General features: G+C 56.4%; 2 protein-coding genes across 3 annotated transcripts in view; one reads left to right on the top strand and one right to left on the bottom strand.

Moving 5' to 3' along the window:
- The window catches only part of Slc22a18 (solute carrier family 22 member 18), a 24,666-nt gene extending 4,341 nt beyond the window's left edge, over positions 1-20,325 (top strand). For both annotated transcript variants that reach the window (XM_023710622.1, XM_023710621.1), the window contains exons 3-11: positions 2,429-2,526; positions 3,294-3,454; positions 3,714-3,846; positions 10,438-10,556; positions 11,570-11,672; positions 12,833-12,938; positions 17,592-17,693; positions 17,849-17,969; positions 20,082-20,325. In XM_023710622.1, the coding sequence (XP_023566390.1) occupies positions 2,429-2,526; positions 3,294-3,454; positions 3,714-3,846; positions 10,438-10,556; positions 11,570-11,672; positions 12,833-12,938; positions 17,592-17,693; positions 17,849-17,969; positions 20,082-20,269 (1,131 nt within the window). In that variant the 3' untranslated portion in view covers positions 20,270-20,325. The remainder of the gene's footprint in view (positions 1-2,428; positions 2,527-3,293; positions 3,455-3,713; positions 3,847-10,437; positions 10,557-11,569; positions 11,673-12,832; positions 12,939-17,591; positions 17,694-17,848; positions 17,970-20,081) is intronic.
- Positions 20,326-22,801: 2,476 nt separating this feature from the next.
- Phlda2 (pleckstrin homology like domain family A member 2) lies at positions 22,802-24,096 on the bottom strand. The gene is made up of 3 exons (XM_004627325.2): positions 24,003-24,096; positions 23,240-23,685; positions 22,802-22,916 (listed from the first exon to the last, which is right to left on the bottom strand). Exon 2 carries the CDS (start codon positions 23,660-23,662, stop codon positions 23,252-23,254), a length of 411 nt encoding a protein of 136 aa, XP_004627382.1. The 5' UTR covers positions 23,663-23,685; positions 24,003-24,096; the 3' UTR covers positions 22,802-22,916; positions 23,240-23,251.
- Between the last annotated feature and the right edge of the window lie 235 nt (positions 24,097-24,331).

A 24,331-nucleotide genomic window follows, 5' to 3' on the forward strand; every position in this document is an offset into this window, starting at 1 on the left:
AGCCTGGCTTCTCCCCAGACCTGGGAAGCTGAGTGAGTGGGCATGGTCAAGGGGCCGAGCTGTGGGCCTCTCTCCACTGCACCTCCCAAGCCCAGCTCGATCCCTGTACGTGACCTTAGAGCCCAGATGGCAGTTGGGCTTCCTTGGCATAAGAGTGGTGCCTATGCCTCCCTCACTTGCAGCACTGGTACAGGGAGGATTAGGCGAGCATGTGTGTCCTTGGCTCAGCATGAGTGGTGATGACTGTCACAAAAAAAACAATTCAGGGTTAGACCGTGTAGTGGAAAAACCAACAGTAGGGAGGCTGAGGGACCTGAGCGCCCGTGGACATGAAGCAGCGTGGGGGTCAGGAAGACCTGGCTGAGGAGACAACATTAGAGCAAAGGCTTGAAGGAGACTGAAGAAGCACAGCTAGTGCAAAGGTCCTGGGGTGGAGAGGAAGCGCTAAAGGCAGAGCTGGCCACAGCCACTGAAGGCTAAGCGAGAACCCCAGCATGGTGACGGCTCTGGGAGAAATGAGAACTGGTTGGAATCCCATTGTTCTGCTGATGGACTGGATGCGAGCATGTCAGAAAGGCGAGGTGACCCTGGGGACTTGGGCCTGGACCCTGGGAAGGATGGGGAGGAGCCAGTCTGGGGAGGACAGTAGGCCAGATGTGAGCTTCAGGGCTGTGAGGAGGAGCATGCTAGCAGCAGAAGACTGAGGTCTGGGACTCTACAGTATGGACATGGCCACTGGGAGAGCTCTCCCTGGTGTGAGGGGAAGCTTGTAGGCAGAGTGAGCAAAAGAAGTGCACAGGGGTGGCTGTAAGGGACAGGGGCAGGGGTGGGGGCAGGGCAGTATGGAAGTCAGGATCACAGAGGAGGGAGGAGCTACAAGGCAGATGCCACTGAAGTGGGAACAGCCCTGGAGCTGACCCCAGAGCCAGCTGTCCAGTGAGCAGTGACAAAGGAGGGAAAGTGGGCAGGGAGAAGTGCTGGAGGAGGCAGAGGCCAGGTAGCTGCTCAGAGGACTCCTGCTCTGCCCACAGGCTACAGGGCAGCAGGCCTGCATTGTGGGAGCTCCCAGGTTGGGGCTGTGGAAAGAGACAAGAGAGGAGCCTGGGAGCCCTGGCCCTGGGGTGGTGAGAGGATGAGATTTGCTGTCCCAGGGAGGGCAATTGGGTAGGCCGCTTTGAGGCAGGATTTTAGCTCCTCATAGCATTGGGGGTGGGCAGGCAAGGGAAGGAGGGGGTGGGGATTGGAGAGAGAGGAGAAGGTGTGGTACAGCAGGATCAGAGGAAAGGAAGTGGAGGGGCGTGCCTGGTATGCCTGTGTGTCACGTCCACAAGGCACAGACCAGACACAGGGACACAGGATTCAGGTCTCTCCTGATGGAGTCTGCAGGCAGCAGCTGAAGGGGAGGAGGCAGGGAGTCTATGATGGGGGACAAAAGGGGTTCCTAGTGATCCCTGGGACTGCAGCCACACTGGAGGGCAGTTTGAACCAGGCAGGGGTGGAGAGGAGAGGGTGGGGTGCTGAAGACAACTTCGGGGGAAGTGCAAGTGTGGACAGTGGAGTTCATTGTCCCAAGGTCCTGGAGACAGAAGTCCAAGATGAAGGTGTCAGCTGGACTGAGTTTTCTGTGAGGCCATTGGCGGTGGTGTTGGTCAGGGTCTTTCCTGCCCCCTCCACCTCCTGCAAGGCCTGACATGCCTTGGCTTATGGTATCCTCTCTCTAGTCTCTACCTCATCTTTGTGCTCCTTTTCCTGGTCATCTCTGTGTGTCTGTGTCTATCACCCCCCTCCTAAGGACGGCTGCCACTCAGGATTGGGCCCACACTGGAGTCCTCATTTAATCTGAGTACCTCTGTGAAGACACTGTTTCCAAATCAGGTACCATTCTGAGGTGCTGAGGGTTAGGGCTCCAATGTGTGAATGTGGGGAGACACTTCAGCCATAATAGGTGGGATCATGGGAGAGAGAGTCAAGGGGTATAGAGAAGGGGGGCAGGAGAGGATCAGGGCCTGGGGACCTGGGGACTCCTCCTCCTGTGGAGGGACACTGTCATGGCCTTGTTTCTCCCTGATGGTGTCCCCCTAGGAGGGGCCAAGGACTGAATCCTGCTGGCAGTGGGCCACCTCCTGGGTATCATTAAGTGATCTGATGCAATCTCTTCCTGGCCAGGACAGTGCTATGGTCTTCCCCATGAGGCTTTGAGTGAACCAAGTGAAATAGTAGGGGGTGGGGCCTTTCAAGTCCTACAGAGGGGAGGAGGTCAGCAGCCTCTTGGGAGCACTGCATCCCTAGGGTCTTGACACAGAGGAGTTTCTACATGGAACTGACCCCCAAAGCTAGACTGGCCAATGAACATCAGAGGCTATGCCCTGTGCTCCCTCCTATCCCTACCTTTCTCAGACTCTTCCCCTGTCTCCCAAATGTGTTTCAGTATCTGTCTCGAAGACTGGGCCTGGACTCTGTTGCCTTTGGCTACCTGCAGACCACCTTTGGGGTGCTTCAGCTTCTGGGTGGGCCTCTATTTGGCAGGTACAGTGGGGAAGGGGATCATGTACCTTTCAACCCATGATGATCTGGGGCCCCTCTGGGGTCCTGCCAGCTTCCCTGACCTCACAGTGGGCCCCGAGAAGTGACAGCCCCTCCATTTCAGGCAGCCAAGTGAGGTGCAGAAAGAGATTGGATCCCTTGTAGGTGTCTCAGCCCACGGGAGCCACTAACTGTGGTTTGTGGCCAGAGAGAAGATGTAGTTGGTGAAGACTGCAGGGTGGCCATGTCCTCCAGGTCACTGAGCCAGGACCCCCACCGCCAGCTTTACTGCAAAGACGAGTCTGAGATGCTACAGGGAGCTCTCAAGGATCTGAGTGCTGCAGGAACTCTGGGCTGGAGACAGGACCAGACATCCTGTGGCCAGCCTCACTGCCACAGGGGAACGTGGCCAATCATGTCTGAGGCTGAGGAACAGCACAGGCTTGAAACTGTTTTCCCTAGAGATAGTAGCCCCATTTGTCCCCTTAGCTGTCCACCATTACTTCCATAGGGGTCCCCATGCCCCTTGGGCTGGGAACCCCCAGCTCACCAAAGCCACACTTGCACAGCCCCATGGATATGGAGGGGAAATTGAGGCCTCCAGAGGTCTGCCCTAGGAGGCTGTGAAGCTAGCAGGGGCCCTGTGCTTCACGCACACCACAACACACCTGTCTACCCCATCAGCCCTGCTTGGACAGCCCCAGGGTTGGGCATGGGGGAGGGGCCCTGGCTACAGACTTCCAGGTTTTTGACCAGCCCTGTGGCCCCAGGTTTGCAGACCAGCGCGGTGCGCGGGCAGCACTCTCACTGTCCTTCCTAGCGGCCTCAGCCTTCTACCTGATCCTGGCTGCCGCCTGCAGCCCATCCCTGCCCGGGGTCATCCTGTTATTCGCATCACGCCTGCCCTCGGCACTCATGCACACGCTGCCAGGTAGATTGGGAGAGGACCCTCAGGGTAGTGGGCGGGGATGGGACCAGTATTCGGGATTGTCTCTTGAGGGTGGAAAGGGATGTGGGCTGGGACAGGCTTTGGGTTAGAGGGGCGAATGGGGCCGGCAGATAGGGGCGCTGGGGCAGGCAGATCCAGGTGGAGAGGCGATGTGAGGCCCTCGTTCCGGCCTCAGCTTGAGCCTGGGTCTGCCCTGGAGTCAGCAAAGTGGTCTGGCCGCTCAGACCCCTGCCGCCCCCAGCTGCACAGATGGTCATTACCGACCTGACTGAGCCCGAGGAGCGGCCTTCGGCACTGGGCCGGCTCGGCCTTTGCTTCGGTGTCGGCATGATCCTCGGCTCCCTCCTCGGTGGGACCCTGAGCACCGCGTGCGGGTGAGTGACTCAGACCAGGAACGGGTGGGCCGTGCCAGTCGTCCTAAGTGGTTGCGTTGCTCTGAGCACGTCTCATCTGTCCAGCCCGCCTCTTCTGTGGGCCTCAGTTTCCCCATCAGCAGGTGGAGTGGATTGGTTCGGCCTGCCACGTGGGCGGGGCCCCGGCTCAGCATGGTGTCAGGGAGCTCCGTAGTCCTGCACTGGAGCCTAGGGCCGAGCCCCTGGGACAGCTTCAACAGGGACCCAGAGAGGACTGCCCAGGCGGCCCGAGGTACAAGTGTTAGGGAGGCTCTTGGGCACCTGCGGACTGGGCCCTGCTCCTGTTCAGCCTCACTTTTCAGAGCTTTCAACTGGGGTGGTTCCTTTCTAGCCCTGCCAGGAGGCTCAAATGGTGGCTCTAACCCAGAGAGGGCATCATGGGGTGGGGGGGTATTCTGAGTGCTCTGTGGGGTCCACAGGAGGGAGGAGGAGGAGAGGATCCACGGGTCCTCTGCCAGCCATGTGTGCTCCTTTCCTCTTCTCTGAAATTGCATCGGTTAGGAGCTTTCACACAGGTGAGTTCATCCCCAGCTCTGCATATGGGGCTCATCTGGGGCCCTGTCCTGCCTCACTCAATTCCTGCTCAGTGCCCCAACAGGCCCCAGACTCATGGCCACTGCTGTGGACATAGGCCAGTCTTCCCCGTTCCCCCTGCTGAGGTATGGAGGGAGCCATCTCTACATGCCACTCTGGGTGTACTGCTTGGGAAAAGAGCTTGGTTGTGGACCCAGAGCGCTTGGGCCGGAGGGGCCTCACCTCACAGTGCATCCCATTCCCACTGCCCCCGAAGTCCTGTGTGCTCACAGCTGGCTTCCATTGCTTGTGCTTTTGCTCAGGCCCCAGCCTCTGGTTTGGGTGTGGGGCTATGCTGGGGCCAGTGCCCACACCACTGCTGACTGGCCAGAGAAGCCTGTGGACATGGGGCAGGGGCAGGATCCTGCATGGTCCAAGTGGGACAGGACATGGTTGGAGCAGGGGCCCGCCCACCTCCCCAGGCCCATGTGAGCTGCCCTGGGGCTCGCTTCTGTGTAGAACTTTCCTGGTGTCTGAGCCCAGCCCATGCTTTGGGAGAGCCATTGTGTGGGGCAGGCACCGCTGTTGCCTCCAGACTCGCCATCTTGGGTTCCTCAGGAAGTGTTTTCCCCTATGGGCTCCCAAATGTCTTAGCAATAGTGAGGGCAGCAAGGCCCACAAAAGGGAGCTCTTCAAGGATCTGTGTGCAAAGTAAAGTTGAGGTCTCCACTCTACACCTAAGACAGAGACCACTGGAGTTCCCTCGTAGCTGGATTCCCCAGGGCAGGGGGACAGGCATAGAGTACTACTGAAGGTGACCTGGCGGACAGCTCCGAATCTGTCCCAGACATCGCCCTGAGTTTGCTGCCTTACCTCTAGCTGGTTTTGAAGCCATAGGGGCCTGATCTGATCATGGCAAGGTGGCCAGAGGAAGTGTCTTCAGGCCCGGATGCTCCACAGCTAGGGCCAGCATGCAGATTCCTTCCCTCAAGCAGCACCCTGGCCCAAAGCCTGCCAGGCCTCCTGACAGCCTGAGGGAAGAGCTGTAGCCTTCCTCTCCTCTGCTTTCTAGAGTGAAATTAAGGATGCGGGTCTGCCTCATTGCGGCCTCTGTGCCAATGCCTGGGTGTCACATCCCCCTAAAAGGCTCTCAGTTGTGCCCACCCTGGGCAGCAGGTGGGAGGAGGAAGTGTGTTTGGCACTTGGGCCCATGGGGGCAGGTACTGGTGCAACTGGTTTTGGGCCCAGTCCAAGGCTGCCCACGGAGGGAACTAGGCCCAGAGCCACTACGCACACGCCAGCCAGCAGATAGGGATGGCTTTGTGAGTGATGGCCCAGAACCCCAGGATCTCAGATGAAGCCTGAGAGGGTCAGACTCTGGACACGTTTGAGGGTGGCACCAGGAGCCCTTGTTGAGGGCAGATGTGAGAGTCAAGGAGGATCCCAGGTTTTGGCTGGAGCATCTAGAAGAGGAGGAGGAGGAGTGGCAGGGACTTGGTGCTGCACATGTTGGGTTTAAGTACCTTTCAGGAATCCAAATTCAATGCCAAGGGACAGGGAAGGCACCAATCTGTGTAGGAATAAATCTCAGCTGGGTGTGGTGGCAGATATCTGTACTCTTCAGCACTCTAGGAAGTTGAGACAGGAAAGTCACAAGTTCAAGCCCAGGGATTTAGTGAGATCTTTATTCACAAAATGGAAAAGGGGGGGTCGGGGAGATGGCTCAGTGGAATAAGCACTTCCCTGGCCTGAGTTCAATCCCCAGTTCTGGGGAAAAAAAAAAAAAAAAAGAAAGAAAGAAAAAAAAGAAAAGAAGAAAGAAAGAAAGAAAAGGGCTGAGGTATATCCCACCTCTCAGTGCGAAAGCCCTAAATTCAATCCCTAGTAGTGAAAAAGAAAGATAAAGAGAGGATAGTGGGAGAGAAAGTGCAGAAGGGAAGAGAGGAGGGAGAGGTGAGGTGAGAAGGGAAAGGAGGAAGGAATGAGTGAAGGAAGAAGAAGGGAGAGAAAACGGGAAGGAAGGAAAAGAGAAAAAGGAGAGGGAAGAGAGGAAAGGGGAAGGAAAAGAAAGCGAGAGCAAATCAAAGGAAAAGAACCTCAGCTGTGTCAGTAGTAACGGCATGAATGGAGCATGGGCCCACTATGGCCCCCCGGCCAAGCCCAAGGTGTCGCCTGCCTGTAAATATGTTCTAAGGGTGCAACACGTTACCCGCTTATTTGCATGTGGCTTATAGCCCCTGTCCTACGCAGGTTGCTTGGTACTTGGACCAGCCAGACCCAAGGAGGTTGGACTGGTGAGGCACTGAAGCTCAGGGGAGCCTGTGAGGTGGGGAGATTCTCTGAGGCCCGGAGTCAGAGTTGGAAAGTCCCACTTTTACCCTCTGTGAGGCTAGAGTCACAGGCCCAGCTCTTCCAGCACTCAGGCCCCGGAGGGCTCTGACTACCCAGAATGCCTGAGATTGGAACAGATACCACAGGCCTGAAGAGAATTTGAGAATTGAGGGCCTAATTTGAGAGCTCCGGTCCTAATCTACACTGTAGCGTGACTCACAACACTTTTGCCTGGTTCCTGAGGCCACAGGACAGGAGTTTCTCAAGACTTGGATCTTATCACAGGCCTTCACTATCTCTTCACCTGGAGGGTTTTGGGGATTTGTTTCTCCCTTTTCTTCCTTGTTCCTTTGAGTTACTGGAATCAGAGTCTCTACACAGTGCAGGCTAGCTTCAAATGCACAGAAACCCTCCCGCCCCAGCCTCAATAGACATGCCCCCCCACATTCCCCCTTGAGATCAATGAGAACATTCCAGTCCCCCTGGGCAGGAATTTGAAACAGGAGCAAGTATGGGCCAGCTGGATAGCCTGCTCTGCACGCAGCCCCTGTACCACTGTGTGGCGTGGGGGAGAACAGAGACACAGTCATTCTGAGTGCTGAGAAACAGAGACAATACAGGAGGCCCAGGGACAGGGTGGGGTGGGGACGGGATAGCCTAAAGCTGGTGGGCAGTGCTGCAGGCCGAGGGAAAAGCCTGTTTGGAGTCTATGGCAGGAGAGAGATGGCAGCTCAGATAGAGGCCTGTGTAGTTGGGGGACTAAAGACTGGGAAGGCACTTGGGTTGTGAAAGGCTGGGCAGAAAGGCCTTCGAGCCCCGGAAACTGGAGGGACTGTTAGGAGCGGCCCCTGGATTTCAGACTTGATTCTAACTCCTTCACTGTAGAGTGTGGGCTGGGGAGGCAAGGTGACTTCTCCTGTCCCCAGGCTGGATGTCCAGTGGCTTTTTTTTTTTTTTTTTTTTAATGGAACTGGGGATTGAACTCAGGCCCTTGCGCTTGCCAGAGAAGTGCTTATTCCACTGAGCCATCTCCCCGGCCCCTCCAGTGGCTTTTGGAGTCTGCTACTCTTGATCCTTGAATGCCATGGGTCCTATGTAGCTAGGGTCCCATGAAACCCCATGCCATCTTTCTATTGGACAGAAAAGGGGCGCACAGCTGGGAGGCCCTTGATATACTTGTGGATTGGCTACTGGCGGCCAGCATCTCCAAGACTGCTATGCCCTCTCAGGTAGTGGAAAAGGGGCCAGTTTGGTGAGGAACAATCACCCAAGAGCTGGGCAGGAGCCCAGACCTGGTTAGGCAAAGGGACAGAAGCCAAGTCTAAGTGGAGGAGGCCCAAGGCAGCCTGCCACCCCACTGAGGGTGTCACAGACTGGGCCTTGGAGATAAAGATGACAGGCAGCCGTCACTGCCACTGCTGTTTGCCTGAGGTGTGGCTACAGGTGCCGGAGGCCTTTCCTGGGCAGCTGGTGGGCAGGATACAAGGCTGGCTGGACTCCAGGATGGCAAGGGTGTTCCGGAAGGGAGGGAAGGACTGTGGAAATGAGGTCACCCGGCAGAGTAGCCAGAGAAGGAAGAGGGACCGGGTTCCCCGGGGCCTGTCCTATTCAAACAACAGAAGGGGGTAGGAGTACATCACCAAAGCTCAATTTATAGAAAAGTCTAGAATGAGCCAAGGAAAGCTAGGCATACCTGGTGTGTCATCTGGTGTCACCCTGTACCTGGTGGGTCCCTGGTGCATTGACCCAAAGTCCTCTGGGGAGACACCATGCTGTGCAGTGAGACACAGAACTGGAGGAGCGTTCCTAGAAGGCAAGAGTGCACACACAGGCCCCAGGTGGAAGCTGGCCTATGTGAAAATTCCCCTTGTGTTCTGGTTCCTTGTCGGGCATGTCATTCTGCTGGGCTGAGGAGTGATGCCAGCTTCCCCAGGCAGCAGCTGACTTCAGTTCTGAGGGAGCTGTGAGCTTGGCCATCCCTAGTCCCTCCAGGGTCCCCTGTCCCTACTACCCAGCTTTCCCAGAGCAGCACTGGCTCCAGGTTTGCTGACCACCATTGAAGGGACAGGCAAGATCCAAGGAGCAAGGGCCTGGCTCCCTGCCACCTACCCTCACTTGTCACCAGCTTCCCAAAATAGCCGTCAGAGTGGCTGCCTCTGCTCTTGGTGCTTCCGGGTCATCTGGCAGAGAAAGCAGGTTTTGTCTCTGTCTTGCCAGTTCTGAGCAGTGGCGTCTGCGCTACAGAGTCCAGAGTCCAGAAGAAAAGCCTTTCTCTCTGGGGCCAGTCATGGGAGTGGGGTCTCCTTGTTTTACATCACTTCCTGTAGCCCCTGAGGCCCCAGAGGCCTCACTCAGGTCCAGTGCCCTCTGGCCCTCCGTGCCTACCAGCTAGTGGAAAAGCACATCACTGAAGAACTCTGGCACTGGATGTCCAGATGCCCAATGTCCTGGATAGCCGGCGTGGAGGCAGAGTTGCCCTGGGTGTGTGTGTGTGGACAGCAGATGGACACAGAGCACCCCTCTCACTGACCATGGGAGCCTAGCAATCCCAGCTGAGAAGGCAGGGTTGGACGAGGCCTGGCCTCTGTTCTGGTAGCCTCCCATGCATAGGTTTCAGTCAGAACTGTGACAAAGGGGTATGTATGTGTCCATGTGTGGTGTGCACTTGTATATGTGTACAGCCGTGAGGAGAAAGTTAACCCCCTGTAGAGGCACTGGCAGCTCATGGATCACCTTGTTTGGGAGTTCAAGGGCACTACAGGGATCCTGACCCCACTAAGTCTGTGCCTTAGGGTTCAGATCAGGGCAGATGTGGGGATGCTGATGAGGTTTGGGACAGGTCTTGGGCTGGCCATGCGAACAGCCCTCCCATGCAGAGTCTGGCTTAGACCCACCTGCCCACAGGACCCTTCTGTAAAGTGAGTTCCCCTGCAGAGGTCTGGGGGCAAGCGGAGGAAAGAGGCCAGGGCCTCATTGAACAGGATCCTTGCCAGGGTAGATAGGAGGAAGAAGTTCCTTCCTAGGGCCTCAGCCTGGCTCACTGTGCCTATTCTGCTCCTGTCCAGACTGGGTGGGCCTGGTCCCTAGAAGCCATGGTGAGGGTGAGAAGGCCAGCTCCAAGTGTCCATGTTCCCAGGGCACAAGGCCTGCTCTTGGAGAGTCAGAGCTGTTTGGTGACTCCTGGTGGGAAGCACCTTCTCCGAAGAGCGAAGAGGGGACAGCATCATAGGCAGGAGGGAAGGCGGCCTGCAGGATTCGTCAGAGGACTCGGAGGCTCTGAATCACCAGGCCCAGTATGTCAGCCCATTATGTGGGAGAAGGGGGTGGGGGTTGCTCAGGGACCTCCTAAGTGCCCACCTTTTGTTGCTGGTGAGGGGCCATGGGACCCTCCTGTGATGCTGTCAACTTCCTGGTCTCCAAAGTCCTTCCCCAGAGCCACAAACCCCAAGCTTCTTTTGGGGTTTGCCCTGGCCCTGGGAAGGTGTCCCTCCCAGCCCTGGGTCCCTCCCACTGCTCATAGTCTCAGGTTCTGTCATCTCAGCATTCAGAGGCTGGGAGAGTGCCAGAGAGGCCAGCGCTCATCCATTCCTTTGTCTGTCACCTAATCAATGTGTCCTGAGAGTCTCAGGGTGACCTGGTTAGCTGGGACTGAACACCTCTGGAAGCTGAGGCTTGTACCCGGGGACCCATGTCAGGTTCTTCCTGCAGGCTTCACTGTCCGGTCGTTGTGGCTTCCATGGCTAACCTCCTGGGAGCCATCCTCAGCTACACCTGCATCCCTGACAGCACCAAAGGGGCCAGTGTTGGTGCCCAGTCTACTCAGCCAGGTAACCTCGCCAGATTCACCTGGGGAGGGAAGGCCACTGGGGGGCACCTTCCTGACCATCTGCTGAGCAGGGTATGCTCCAGCCTCAAGGCACAGGAACTGTGGCACCCAGTTGGGAGCCACTCAACCTTCTTGCCTCCCTCAAGACCTTGATGCCAACACTTGAGTAGCTGAGCTGGGTGTGGCTGTGGAGATCACACCAACCAATGGTGGAGGTCCCAGCCAGGGAGGCCTTAGGCACAGGACAAGAAAGGCCTGGGAAGGCCAGGAAGTACACAGCCCAGGGCAGGGTGGGCCAAACAATTGCTGAGGCTCTGACAGTCTAGTGTGATGGGAGGTGCTGGTCAGAGAGCATGTGCAGACCTGGGGGCCAGAGCAAGGGCAGAATGAGCAAGGGAACTCCTCACTGTGGTCCCCACTAAGACAATGTTTGATGGCAGGATCCTGTGGCTGAGAGCCTAAAGAGGTGGGAGGACCCTAACCCAAGAGCCATCTGGAACAGGAAGCCAGGATGGAAGGGTCCAGAGAGAGGCGGGACTAGACCTGGGGGTGGGAGCAGAGCCTGTGAAGGCCAGAGAGGAGCCCTGGAGGAGGGGCCAGAGGAGGGGGCTCAGCAAGCACCGCAGGGAGGCCTGGGACACAGCTCTGGGAAGAATCCAGGCCCCAGTGCATGCTTTGCTGGGCATAGTCACCCTTGTGACCCGTCCTTGTCCCTGGCTCCGCTGGGCTGGGAGTAGCTGCCCTGGTCACACAGGTTGGGGGACTGAGGACTTCCCAACTTGGGCCAGGTCTAGTTTACCTGAGAGCTCACTCAGTGTCTCCTGAGCTCCTTGCAGAATTCAGGGGTCACTGGGGTTGGTAGGAATGTGACAAAATGCCCCAGGCCCCTGCTAGAGGATGAGGCTGTAGAATATGCTCAGCTCCCTTTCTGGCCAGAGGGCCCAAGAGCTCTAGCGCTCAGGCCAGGCCAGGCCAGGGCCACCCTCTGTTCTGACTTGTCCCTTGGTGGCTCAGGTGCACCCAAGCCCAGCGTGTTCGACCTGAAGGCCATCACCCGCCTACTGTTGCTACCCGGTGTCCTGCCCGTGTTCTTTGTGAAGGTGGCCTCTGGCTTCCCAATGGGTGAGTTCGGACTATCCTCCCTGAGGGCACCCAGGGCATGGTGCCTGAGGAGGAGGTCTGTGGCCATTGTGCCTTCGCTCTGCCCGCACCCGTGCTCCAAGCTGTCATCACCCAGCCTCACCCACACTACAGTTGAACACATCTGCCCCATGAGGGCCACCAGAGAGTGTGCTGACTCAGCTGGGGCAGAGGAGGGAAAGGCAGGTATCCTCCCTGCATTCCTGCAGCCCCTCCAGGTCACAGCCCCGGAGAACCAAGGAGGGGCCACATGCTCAAAGTGCCCCTCTGCCCCACCTCCACTTAACATCCAGTTCTTTTTTTTTTTTAATTGTGGTATCAGAGATCAAACTTAGGACCTTGTGCTTGCCAGGCAGGCACTTATGCTACTGATGTCCCCGGCCCTAACATTCAGTTCTGACTACCCACCGCCTTTGGTTTCTACATGCTGTTGGTCAGGCAGAGAGCCAGGCAGGAAGCCTGAGAGTGCCGTGCCTTCCAGAGACCTCCTTTGCCCCAGGCATCTAGCGGGGGGGACACACAGCCCCATGCCCCTCCATTGACCACAGGGGCTGAGTGATGAGTCCACTCAGCCATCTGTATGCCCAGTGGCAATGCTGCCCCTGAGAAGCCCTTCTGGGTCCTCCAGCAGGCACTTCGGTGAGATCACCTTCAACAGGGCCGATCCAGCCTAAGCTAAGCAGCAATTTCTGCAACAGCTTCCGCAAACTGGCGCTGAAGCCCAGGAGGGCAGGAGATGGACAGGAGGGTAGTGCCCACCCTAGCCAGGCCCTACCCACTGGAAGCAGCTTGTCGTTGTCCCACCTGTCCCATCCAGGGCATTAGTTACAGTAACTGGAACCCAAGCCTCCACTTGCATGAAAGGGGCTTTTGTAGACTCTTAGGACTAGGAGGCTGTGGTGGGTCTTGAGGTCAGGTGCTCCCACGTGGCTAGCCTAGGTCTCCCTTCCAGCCCACAGTCTATAGCTGAGCAGTCCCTGGGGAGCCACTCTCCATGCCAGGGACCCAGTGGAATCCCAGAGCAGAGTCTCATTGGCCCAGCCACTGGCCAAGGTCCCCGATACCCAGAAGGCAGAAGGAGATAGCACTGGGGCAGGGGTGTGGGGACACCCACCATGTCCCTCACTGCCCCCTCTGCTCAGGACTCTTCATGATCATGTTCTCCATCATCTCCATGGACTTCTTCCAGCTGGAGGCTGCTCAGGCTGGCTACCTCATGTCCTTCTTTGGGATCCTCCAGATGGTGAGCTGGGGCTCTGGCCCGGGCTGGGCAGGGGCAGGACAGTCATACAAGAAGAGCTTGGGGCCCGACCAACTTGGTTTCCTGGAAAGACCTCGGCTGCCCCCCCCCCAAAAAACACCTGCAGTATCTGCACACTTGGCCCCTCCGAATCAGAACGTTCATCCTCCCCGCCGCTCCCTCAGATCCCCTGCCCCTCCACCCTGACTCACCCTGCCTGGGGACTCAACTCCCAGTGTGCATCTGGGCTCAGGTTGCCGCTTGCCCCAGGCCCATGCACTGACACCATCCACCTGGCGTCCTGTTGGGCCGGGAGGCCCTCACAGCACTTGGCAGTATATCAGGGTCTCTGGTTGGCCCTGTGCACTCTGGATACTAAGCAGTGGACAGGGCAGGGAGGGACAAGGGACTGCACACCCCAGGGGTGGCTGCTGTGGGGGTATCTGCATTCTGCCCCTGGGCCCCAGCCTTGTGACCGGAGCAGGTTTCATAACCTCTTCAAGTCTTTCTTTCTTTCTTTCTTTCTTTCTTTCTTTCTTTCTTTCTTTCTTTCTTTCTTTCTTTCTTTCCTTCTTTCCTTCCTTCCTTCCTTCCTTCCTTCCTTCCTTCCTTCCTTCCTTCCTTCTGTCTTTTTTTCTTGCTTGCTTGCTTGTTTGTTTGTTTGCTTGCTTTTCTTTCTTTAAATATATATATTTGGTGCAGGGGCTTATTATGCAGCTCGGACTCGTAGTGATCTTCCTGTTTTCAGCCTTCCCAGCACTGGGATTACAGGCATGCGCCACCACGCCTTGTCTTGGTGGCCGCCTCAGCCCACTGGAGAGCAGGGCCAGCTCAGCATGTGGTGCCAGGGATCAAATCCCCATCCCTGTGCTCACCCAAGCAGGTACTTAGTCTGCTGAGCTAGTCTGCTGAGCTAGCTCGCCAGCCTCATGTCTCCTTTTCTTCAGTCAAATGCAGCTAGCCATAGTGCCCACCGCGGGGGCTGCAGGTCAAATGCAATAAACTAAAATGGCAACGTGCTGAGTAGCACAGGATCTCCCTGAACTGAGATGTGCTCACTGTGCTCTCAGGCTGTCTCCACACACCGCCAAGCTTTTCTGACAGGCTGGGCCTATAAGGCACCTGTGGAGCAGTTAGAGGTGGTGGTGAGAGCAGCACCTTCTCTGCCAGTCCCCCAGAACCCCCGGCTTGCAGCCCAGGGTCAGTCCTGCCCAAGCCTGCTCCACCTCAGCCTCTCCTGGGCATCTGACCAGACCCTGGTGTGCTGTAGACTGGTGGGGACGTGCTGCCAGGGCTAGGCCGTCTGCCTGACAACCGGCACAGGAAGGGCTATGGCTATTCTTGGGCCAGCAGGGGAGAGGCTCTGAGTCCTCTGGAAACTTGTGACATTCCTGGCGCCTCCTAGCCATCTGCTGCTCCCTGTGCCTCTGAGTTCAAGCCTGGCTTCTACCCCTGTGCTCAAACAGCCATTGTGGGAGGGGCCGATCTTTGCTGTGGATGAACAGAGACTCTGCTCTGAGACCAGCCTAAAGGCGCTGCTCTGGTTTGAAAAAGAGATACACAGTTACAGTAGTGAAACCAATAAAGCAGGTTGGTGGTCATTGGAATTTCTTTTAAAACAGGTTGTTTCCAGACTCTCAGGAGCCAAGCCTCACTAGCCTGTAGCGACTGGAATCTGCAGTTGCTCGGGGATAAGAATTGGAAGTTCCTGGCCAGTGCTGGGGAACGTTGGAGCCTGGGCGGTTGCCTGAGGCTACAGCCTTGTGACTATGGGAGGATGGGAGAGCCGCACAGGGATGGAAAAAAGTACAGAGCCAGGCCCGGAGCCCCTAGCACAGGCTGGAGCGGGGAGAGAAGGCTGGCTGGGGAGGGAGCCCCCAGAGGAGCAGCACATGTCCTGGTCTCTGTCTGTAGGCACAGGGAGCGGGTCTGAGCGTGGGTTTTGTGTCTGCAGGGAGAAAACCTGAAGACATCCTTCACCAGGCACTTCCCCACCCCCCAAGACAGAGGTCGTTGGGCTGGGGAGATAGCTCAGTGGCCCCACTGCTGGGGAGGCTGAGATGGGAGGATCCAAACTGCATAGTGAGACTCTGTAACAAATAAATAAATATTAATTTATTATTTATTTAACAAATTAATTAATTAATTAAATAAATATGGGCAGGGGAGATAACTCAGTGGCCTAAGTACTTGCCTGGCAAGTACAAGGACCAGGATTTGATCCCCAATACCTCATGCCTTTCTGGCCCCCGAAACTGGGTATGGTGGTGCATACCTGTAATCCCAGCACTGGGGAGGCTGAGACAGGAGGATTACTATGAGTCCACGCTGCATAGTGAGACCCTGTACCAAATACATAAACTCAAAACAAAAATTTATAACAAAGAGGTTGTCACTGAAGGAGCCCAAGAGTTTAGCTGGGCATGGTGCTGCATGCCTGTAATCCTAGCACTCCTGGGGGGGTGGGGGGCTGATCCAGGAGGATCTCAAGTTCCAGCCCAGCCTAGGCAACTTTGTGACACCTTCTCTCTAACTAAAAATAAAAATAATAACAATTATAAAAAAGGCTAAAGGTGTACAAAGGCCCCGGATTCAGTCTCCAGTATTGCTAAGAGTAGAACATGCCCTGAGAACTGACCTCCAACTCTTGCGCCTATCTCTCCCGGGAAATCTTTTCTCCTTCCCCACTCCAGGTGCTGCTGCCCCAGCCACATTCCCAGCTACATTCCCACCTAGGCTCCAGCTAGGCAAGGGGAGTGGCGTGCAGATAGTCAGGTAAGGAAAAGGTGACATGCTCCTGCATGCTCCCCCACGCAGGCTCACAGACCTCTGCTCCTTCAGAGACCTTTGGACAGAGACCCATGGTGGCCCAGCCACCTGCTCTCACCCCTGGCTGTCCTTGGACACCAGTCATTCACAAAGTACTAGTTGGGGCAGCACAGAGGTACAGGAGTGCTAAGTGGGGCTTTGGGGATGGGGAGGGACATGTCCCACCCCACACTGTGTCAGGCCACAGGTTCAGAGGTGCTGCTTTAGGTAGGGCAGTTGAGGTAGAGTAAGAGAGCCCTAGAGACACCAGCTAGGGGGCTGGGGACAAGTGCAAAGGCCCTGCAGTTAGCAGATCTGAATAAATAAGACCTGTGTGCCGGTTTCCTCAGGGGGTAGATAGCTTGGAGAAAATGACTCCTCTGGCCTGGGCTGCTTTGCAGAGGAGGGGCAGGTGCCGAGGCAGGGCTGTCTTCAGGCTGGGTGAGCTTTAGGTGCAGGTGGAGGGGATCATGGGGAGAGTGCAAGAAAAAGACCCACCTGGCCTATTAGGCACCTTCAGTTTCGAGCTCTTGGATGCTTTTTCTCAGTTGTTTTTTTGTTTTGTTTTGGCTTTTTTTTTTTTTTTTTTTTTTTTTTGCGGTACCGGGGGATTGAACTCAGGACCCTGTGCTTGCCAGGCAAGTGCTTATTCTACTGAGCTACCTCCCCAGCCTCAGCTAATGGAGAATTGAGGTGCAGCTCCATCTGGGATTAGGCTCTTGACACTTGTTCCTTGCAACAGTACACTGCACTATGTTTAAAAAAACAAAACGGTGCTAAGTGCTGTGGCACACACCTGAACCCCAGCGCCCAGGAGGCAGAAGCAGGAGAATGCTGTGAATTTGAAGCTAGTCTGAGCTGTCTTTAAGACAAACAGACAAAAATCTAAAAAACAAATACAAACATAAGATAAAGGTTAAATATGAAAGTAGAATATTTTCCCCTAGTACTGGGGATTGAACTTTAGGATCTTCACACTGACCTAAAAAAAAAAAAAATCCCCCAATTTATTTTTTATTTTATTTTATTTTTATTTTTGAGACAGTCTTGCAGAGCTAAGCTCAAATTTGCAGTTCTCCAGTCTGAGTCTCCCAGAGTGCTAGGATTACAGGTGTATACTACTAAGTACATCTAAGGATTTTTCTTTTCCTTCTTTTTTCTCTCTTTTCTTTTTCCTTTCTTTCTTTCTTATTTTGAAGGTTTTTAGATTTTTTGCCTTTGTTTTTTCGGGGGACAGGTTCATGCTGTGTAGCTCAATCTGGCCTTAAACTTACTCCATAGTTCAAGCTCAAACTCACAGCAATCCTCTTGCCTCAGCCTACCCAGTGCTGATACGGGTGGCATGCGCCACCACACTCAGCTCCGAAGATTCTTTGTGGAAGTGGATTCCCATTGACAATAGTGGGTTACACTAGGCAGAAGTGGAGAGAGTGGCTAGGCAGGTTTTGCAGGGCTGGGCCTGCCCCGCGTGAGCTCTGCCTCGGCAGACCCTGATCCTAGCCACCTCTTCCACCCCAAGCTGGTGGCTGCCATTTCTCTCCTGGGCTTTGGCCCTGGGCACTTCCTGCCTGGTAGAGGTGAGATGACCAGATAGGAAGACTTGCCCTAGCCTGGGAGTGGCTGAAGGGTGTCCTGCTGAGTCATGACCCTGTGTCCCTGGGGGTCCTCCATGTGGACTTTCTTTCTACCCTCTGGAGAACTGAGCCTTCTGCCTGGACTCAGCTCCTGTTGGGGCTGTGGGTGGTGGGTTACTCTCTGTGGAGAAAAGTCCCGGCCACTGTGAAAGAGCAGGTCATAGTCCAGGCCCCACACAGTGTCACAGACACCTCATCCTCTCACTGTACCTAGGTAATCCAGGGACTGGTCATCGGGCGACTGAGCCGAAATTTCTCAGAGGAAGCGCTGCTCCGAGCTAGCATACTGGTCTTTGTCGTGGTGGGATTGGCTATGGTGAGTACTCTGCGCTAGGGCTGTACACCCCTACTTCTCCATGCACCAGCAGCAGTGGCCATGGTGGAAGGGAACGATGGGGCTTCTGGGTGGGGCCCCTTCTGGCCCTGGGCGGCCCCTGCCAACTGTGACTCTGCTTCTTGCCCTCCTGCCAGGCACTAATGACCAGCATTGTCCACTTCTGCTTCTTGATGCCCGGCTTGGTGTTCAGTATCTGCGCTCTCAATGTGACCACCGACAGCATGCTGACCAAGGCTGTCTCAGCCTCAGACACAGGTGAGCGCCACATCCTCCTCTCTGGGATTCCACTGAGCTGCCCAGTGGATGCATAGAGGCTGGGTGGTGGGCAGGGATGCATCCAGGCCATGATGACCCGTCCAGGACCAGATAGGGCAGTGGAGAAGGACGCTGAGGATTGGAGTGGAGCTTGGCTGTGACATGTGGGTAGGATTTTGCTAAAGGAGGAGAGCAGGATATCATTCCAGGCAGGCCCCACTGAGTATAGCTGTGGATGTAAGGGGTCCTGCTAAGGCCAGTTAGGAGGACAGAGAAATGGGCCAGGCAAGGCCGGATGGGGAGCAGCATGGCCTTCCCCTCCCCCACTCTAGCAAGTGCTCAGGGCTCCCACAGTGAGTGCCTGAGGACACAGTACCTCGAGGACACAGTGCCTGGCAGACTTAGGACTTCCCAGCTTTCTGGAGGCTGAGGAGAGCCCCCCAGCCAGACTCAGGGTGCCCTGATCCTGCTTCCTCTTTATCCAAGGCAAGGCTCAGGTGCTCCTGAGTTGGGAGCTCCTGAAGGTTGCCCAAGGCCAAGGGACTCTGGGCTTGTTCAGGCCTCCATCAGCAGGGCCAGAACACTCAGGAGGTCAGGCTTTCCTTTTGTCCACCTGCCATCCAGGAGGGGCAGGAAGGGGCAGGTCTCTCCTCAAGGCTGCTGGTGCCCTCAGGTCCTTCCAGGATTGCGATGCCATGGTGCTAAGACAGCCCATCTCCAGATGGCTGGGTGCAAAAGGCTTCCCGGAGGAGGGAGCCCGCACTTTGGAAAGACCAGGTGGAGGAAGAGAGGCTTAAGGCCTTAAGGGTGAAGGCTAGGTCTGGTGGGGAGGAGCAAGCCAGGGCACCAGGGCCAGTCACACCATAGACACTCTCCTTTCCTGCCCTTCTAACAACTTTTTCCAAAGGAAGTCAGCGTGGAGTAGAGGGGCAAGGAGAAATACCTGGCTGGGCAGTAGCCTGGGACGCAGAGCCACAGAGGAGGCGGTAATTGCCCATGGCTGCAGGCTTGTGGGCAATAGGAAAGGCTGCTCCTATGTTTCCCCACACAGGCCCTGAGTGTGGGCAGGGCCTCTCAGGTCCTTGTCCCTGTTAAGCTCTAAAGAGCCTGAGAGACAGAGAGACCTCACGGTCCATGGGGAACAGATCTTGGGAATGTTGGGATCAGGCAAAGGGCTTCTTCCCATCTGGGGACCTAGCAGAGGGGGCTTTGGCTTAGTGAATGCTGCCCCCCATGCTGTCCAGAGGTTGACACCAGCCAGCCACACATAGGCAAGTCAACCCTGAGAAAGCTGGCCAGAGGTGTGCAGACCTGGGCCATCAAGCCAGCCGCTCACAAGCTTAAGTGGGCGTCCACATTCAGATGAGCCAGAGAGGGGGCACATTCTCTCTGGAGCTACAAGCAAGGCAAGTGGGGAACCCTTCCTGTGCTCCCTGAGCCCTCTCCCCTGTCTTCTGAGGTGCTCATTAGGTCCATACCCCTGGGGCAAAGATGGCTAGAGGAGAGGCCAGGAGAGGTTGTGGGGTGGCACTGAGGGTGTTGTGCCTGCCTAGAACCAAACCCAGGGTCCCACAGTGGCTCACAGAACTGCCCAGCCAGACCTTCCCTGTCCTCCTGGGACCAGTGGGCCAGGCCTGATAGCTCTCCAGCCCTTGAGTCCACAGCACAGCAGGCTCTGGGAAGAAGCCATGAGCCACCTCCCCGGATGTCCTAGGCAGGCAGATGCTGGCCCCAGGTGCGGAGACCATCTCCCTGGCAGGCCTGGAAGAGTGGGGCCTAACCCCTGACCTGTGGCCCCTTCTCAGGCTCCTCCCATGCTTGGGAACTTTCTGGAGCAGGGAAGAAGCAAGAAGCTCAGCCTTCCAGCCGGGGAAGCACACTGTAGGGTCCTCTATGTGGCTGAGTGGTCCTCAAGGACCTGTGGGTAGAGGGATCCCCCAAAGGCAGGGGTAGTACACAAGGTGAGAAACAGTGGGAAGGTGGGGTGCTTCAGGGGTTATCTCATACCAACCAGGAAATGCAAACACTGGGATGTGGGGGTGTGGTTGGGACAAGAAAGGGAGGCCAGGCTGTCTAGACAGTGGGCGCTTGACTCTCACCACCTTCCCCCAGGGACCATGCTGGGCCTCTGTGCCTCTGTGCAACCGCTGACCCGCACCGTGGGGCCTACGATAGGTGGCCTGCTATACCGAAGCTTTGGTGTCCCCATCTTCGGCCATATGCAATTTGCTGTCAATTTCTTCATCTTCCTGTTCCTCTGGAGGAAGCCTATATCCCACAAGAAGGACAAAGCTCGATGACCACGATACCTGGGCACAGATGGGCAATAAATCCTTTGAGATGGTATCTGACCTGATGTCTCCAGGCTCCACCTATCTTTTGGAAGGAAACCTGGGGCTGAGGGATGGAGCTTTCAGACTGGAGGGCTTCCTGGAGGAGGAGGCCTGCAGTTGGGGCCCAGTGCTCTAGGGAAGACAGAACTACCGCAGTTCTTCCCAGGTCTTTAGTCAGCCCTTGAGTCCTCCAACTGGGTCAGTGATGAAATCCCCTGCTGCCCTAAACAGATCTGCTAACACACGGCCCTGGCGACACCCTCCTGCTGCCAACCCCCAGGTCACAGTATGCCCTACCCATAAGCACATGCAGGTTGATTTAAAAGATCAGGGAAGCAAGGCTTGAAGAGCAGAGGTTTGGGGGAACCCAGCAATTACACCTCAAGTCCCTCCAGCCCCAGAACTACACTGAGGATGCTGCCTTGGCCCATTTCCCATGATGCTCGCTCTTGGGCAGCCCTGGTTACCAGCCCTGCCTGAGCCAGGAAAGCAACAAGATCTGTGAGCCGGGAGAGCAACTCCAGCCCCTCCCCCCACACCAGCCCTGGGCTTCCTGGAGAAGAGGCTCGGGCCTGGGTTTGTCAGACTGGGTGTGTAGACCACAGGGCCACTCTGGAGAGAACCAGCCAATGGACAGGAGCTGTAGGAGCTTCTGATGCCCTGACATCATGCAGACCCTCTACTCCACGCTGACTTCCTTTGAAAAAAGTTATTAGAAGGGTGGGGGAGGGTGGGCGAGATAGCTCAGCAGTCTAAAGACCGGCTTAGGTAAGCCCAGGGACTGTGATTCCAGTCCGATCCCCGAACCACATGCTGTGCCAGCCCTGCCCCCAGCGCTTGCTGAGCTGGTCACAAAACAAACAAACAAACAAATAAATAAATAAATAATAAAAAAAGAGCAAGTCAACATGAAAGCTCCTAAGGGAGGAAATTTTAAAAAGACCAAAGCAGAAATTAATGTAATGGAAACTAAGAAAATGATTAAAAGGATTAATGAATTGAAGATTTGGTTCTTTGACAAGGGCGGGGGTGGGGAGGATAGCTCATCAGCATAAGCACCTGCCTGGCAAGCACAAGGTCCTGAGTTGAATCACCGGTACCGGAAAAAGAAACTATTAAACCTTGGAACCCCTAAGCCTCAGAATTCTCTTGTCCCCAAACTGGGAGGCACCCCGGGGAGCTAAGCTCCATCCGTGCTTCTGGCTTAAGACCCCAGCTCAGGCCCTGTGTCTCCCTGAATCCCACCAGGAGCAGGGGCTTGCTTCTTGACCTTGGTCATTTGTCTACGTGGGATTCTGTGTACGAGGCTGGGTAGGTCAGACCCTGGCCAGTCTTTTCTGCCCTTTGGAGGAGGCTCTTTCCCGTTTGCAGAGGGGTGCCACAAATAAATATATGCTAGAATATTCCTTACAAGGAGTAAATTCCTCTCTGGACCCAGCACCTAGGACTATCAATGGCTAAGACTATTCACTAAAGAGACAGTCCTTGTCCCCATCCTGGCCTCTGGGGCCCAGCTAGGAGGCTTATGATTGCCCCCTTTGGGTCGAATGTAAGTGAAGGATATTAGCCCTGGCTTCTGTTTCCCAAACCACATCCCTCCAGCCAGAAGGGCCCTGGAATCAAAGGTACACACCCAGTGTCCTGCTCCCTCTTAACACTGTCTTCAATTTGCTCATCAACAATAAATCTTGCCAGGGAGGGGCACACACCTCTGGTGTCTTGTCCTAAACTTTCTAGATTCCTGAACTAGAAGTTGCTGCCTCTGCAGCAAGCTCTGGAAGGGGGATGAGGCGGGTAAGCCCCGCCTTCCAGCCCCTGATCCCTATTGTGCGAGCCACAGGAGACAGTACCAGCTTCGCCCCTTGGCCTGAATACAGTGACCAGGTCTGGCAGCTGGTCTCTAGAACCTGGGTTGGGGTCAAGAAGAGCACATGGGGACAGTGGGCCTTGCAGGGGACCTACCAGCCTCAGCAGGACAGGTGGTGTGGGGGGGAGGTGCAGTTGAGATCAACTACCTCCTCTGGGGGCAACTCTAGTCTGGGAGAAGTGTGCTGGCCTCCTCTCTAGCTCCAGTGACCTGCCCAGCATCCCTGTCCTCCCCAAGCCATACCCAGGAGCAGAAGGTAGCCAGGCCACACCCAGGGCACTTCCTGGCCTCTGAGGAGGCTGTGGACCTAGTCCAGCTTATGATGGTAGATGTTCATTCAAATGCCCATGCCCTTTCTCCCCACCCCGGGCTGCAATGGCCCCAGGCTCTTACTAGAAGCCGGTGTCCCTGTCCCCAACCCTCCTAGAACAACAGACACCAGTAAGTAAAAGGAAATCAAATCGTTTATTGGGGATGGGATAGTGGTGCAAAAACAAAATGTGCAGGCAGAATGGTATGAGAAATGGCCCTTGAAAAAAAATACTGTCGGGTAAGTTAACGGGCCGCGCAGCCGGTGAGCTTGCGCAAGCGCGAAAGGTGGCCCTTCCACAGCGGGAAGGATTGAGGTCGTCTTGTTTTGAGGTCAGCTTGTTGGTGGTCCACCCGGGCTACATGTCTCGGGTACTCCTGGGTTCTTCTCCGACGTGGCCTTGAAGTTTGCCTGGCCCGACGGGTACGGAGGGAGATCTGTGGAGAGAAGATAGGGTCAGCGAGCTGTGCGGAACGATCTAGGTGCCGCGTGTGGGTCCCCTGAGGGCAAATGACAGCCTCTGCCGCGCGCCCCAGAGGTTGCCATTTCGCGCCGCCTAGCCCTCTTTCGAAAATGTCCCCAAGGGGCTGGGACGGCAAGTGCGAGGTCCCGAAATCAATCCCCCGTAACGCAAAAAGAAAAAAAACACTGCTTTCAAGGCTATGGGAGATTTTCCCCAAGGATGCCGGCGAGAGGGTCATAGCCTGCATCCTCCAGAGTGCGCCAGAGACCCCGGCCGACGGCTTGGGGCGTCACTCACCTTAGGGGTAGCTCAGTACATGCGGACGGTCCCAGGTGCGGGCTCCTCGTAGTCGGAGTCGGATTGCTCCGGGGGGTCGTTGTACTGCCCCAGGCCGCGGAAGCCAGCCAGAGCACGGCGGTTCTGGAAGTCGATGAGAGCCATGGTGATGGCCGAATTCCAGGAGCTCTCGCCAGTGCAGCGGAAGTTGAAATCGCGGCGGTCGGTGACGATGGTGAAGTAGATGTAGTTCGAGGTGTGATGCACGGAGTCGATCCTCAGGATGGAATGGAAGCGCAGCTCCTTGGGGTCCGCGCCGGGACTGGAGAAGAGGCGCAGGCGGTCGCGGGTAAGCAGCCCGCGCTTCTTCTTCCACAGGCGCAAGAAGTTGCCGCTGCGCTTCTCCAGCTGGCCCTCGCGGATCACTTCGTAGGGAGTCTTCATCTTGCCGAGATGCTCTAGAGGCTCTGCGACGAGAGTGAGGTCCGAGCTCCGGGGCGACGCTTATATGCCCCCCCGCCCGAGAGGTGGGGCCCCTGGGCGGCCCCGCCCCAGCCCGCCCCCGGCCCGCCCCGCGCCCACCCCGCCCGGCACAGTTCTGGTGATCGCCGCAGGCTGCCCGCCGAGTCCCTGCCCCGATCCAACCGGGTCCGCCCCTCGGCGCCCCTCAAACTTCCGAGGTCCCAACTGCTGGGCCCGGTGGAGTGACTTGATTTCCCCACCTGCCCGGGCGCCGGCTTCGAAAAAGCATGCACCGCAGCCGGCTCTGTCCACGGTGACTCACGTGCTGGGAAGCTCCAGGAAAGCGCCCTTGGGTCCCAGGTCCCAGTCCCAGAGGGGAGATGGTAGGGCTCAGACCCCGTCCCCACGCTCCCGAAATCCAGCCCTGCTTCTTCAGAGATCCTAGGGAGGAGAGTCGCAGGTCCCCGTGTTCCTCCCAAGCCCTGGCTGCCCAGTCTTTCTCGGGGGCGCCCCGCGAAACCCGCCACCCGCCGGGCTGCACCTGGAGGGGCGCCTTCCTTTCCCCGAGCCTGTTTTTCTTTCGGTAAAATGGGGATAGTGACCTTCACTAAAGTAGGCAGCGCAAGAGCGGGGTGAGAAGAGCTCGCCTCA

Source organism: Octodon degus, unplaced genomic scaffold, assembly GCF_000260255.1.
Source record: "Octodon degus isolate 3935 unplaced genomic scaffold, OctDeg1.0 scaffold00018, whole genome shotgun sequence".
NCBI classification, from domain to species: Eukaryota; Metazoa; Chordata; class Mammalia; order Rodentia; family Octodontidae; genus Octodon; species Octodon degus.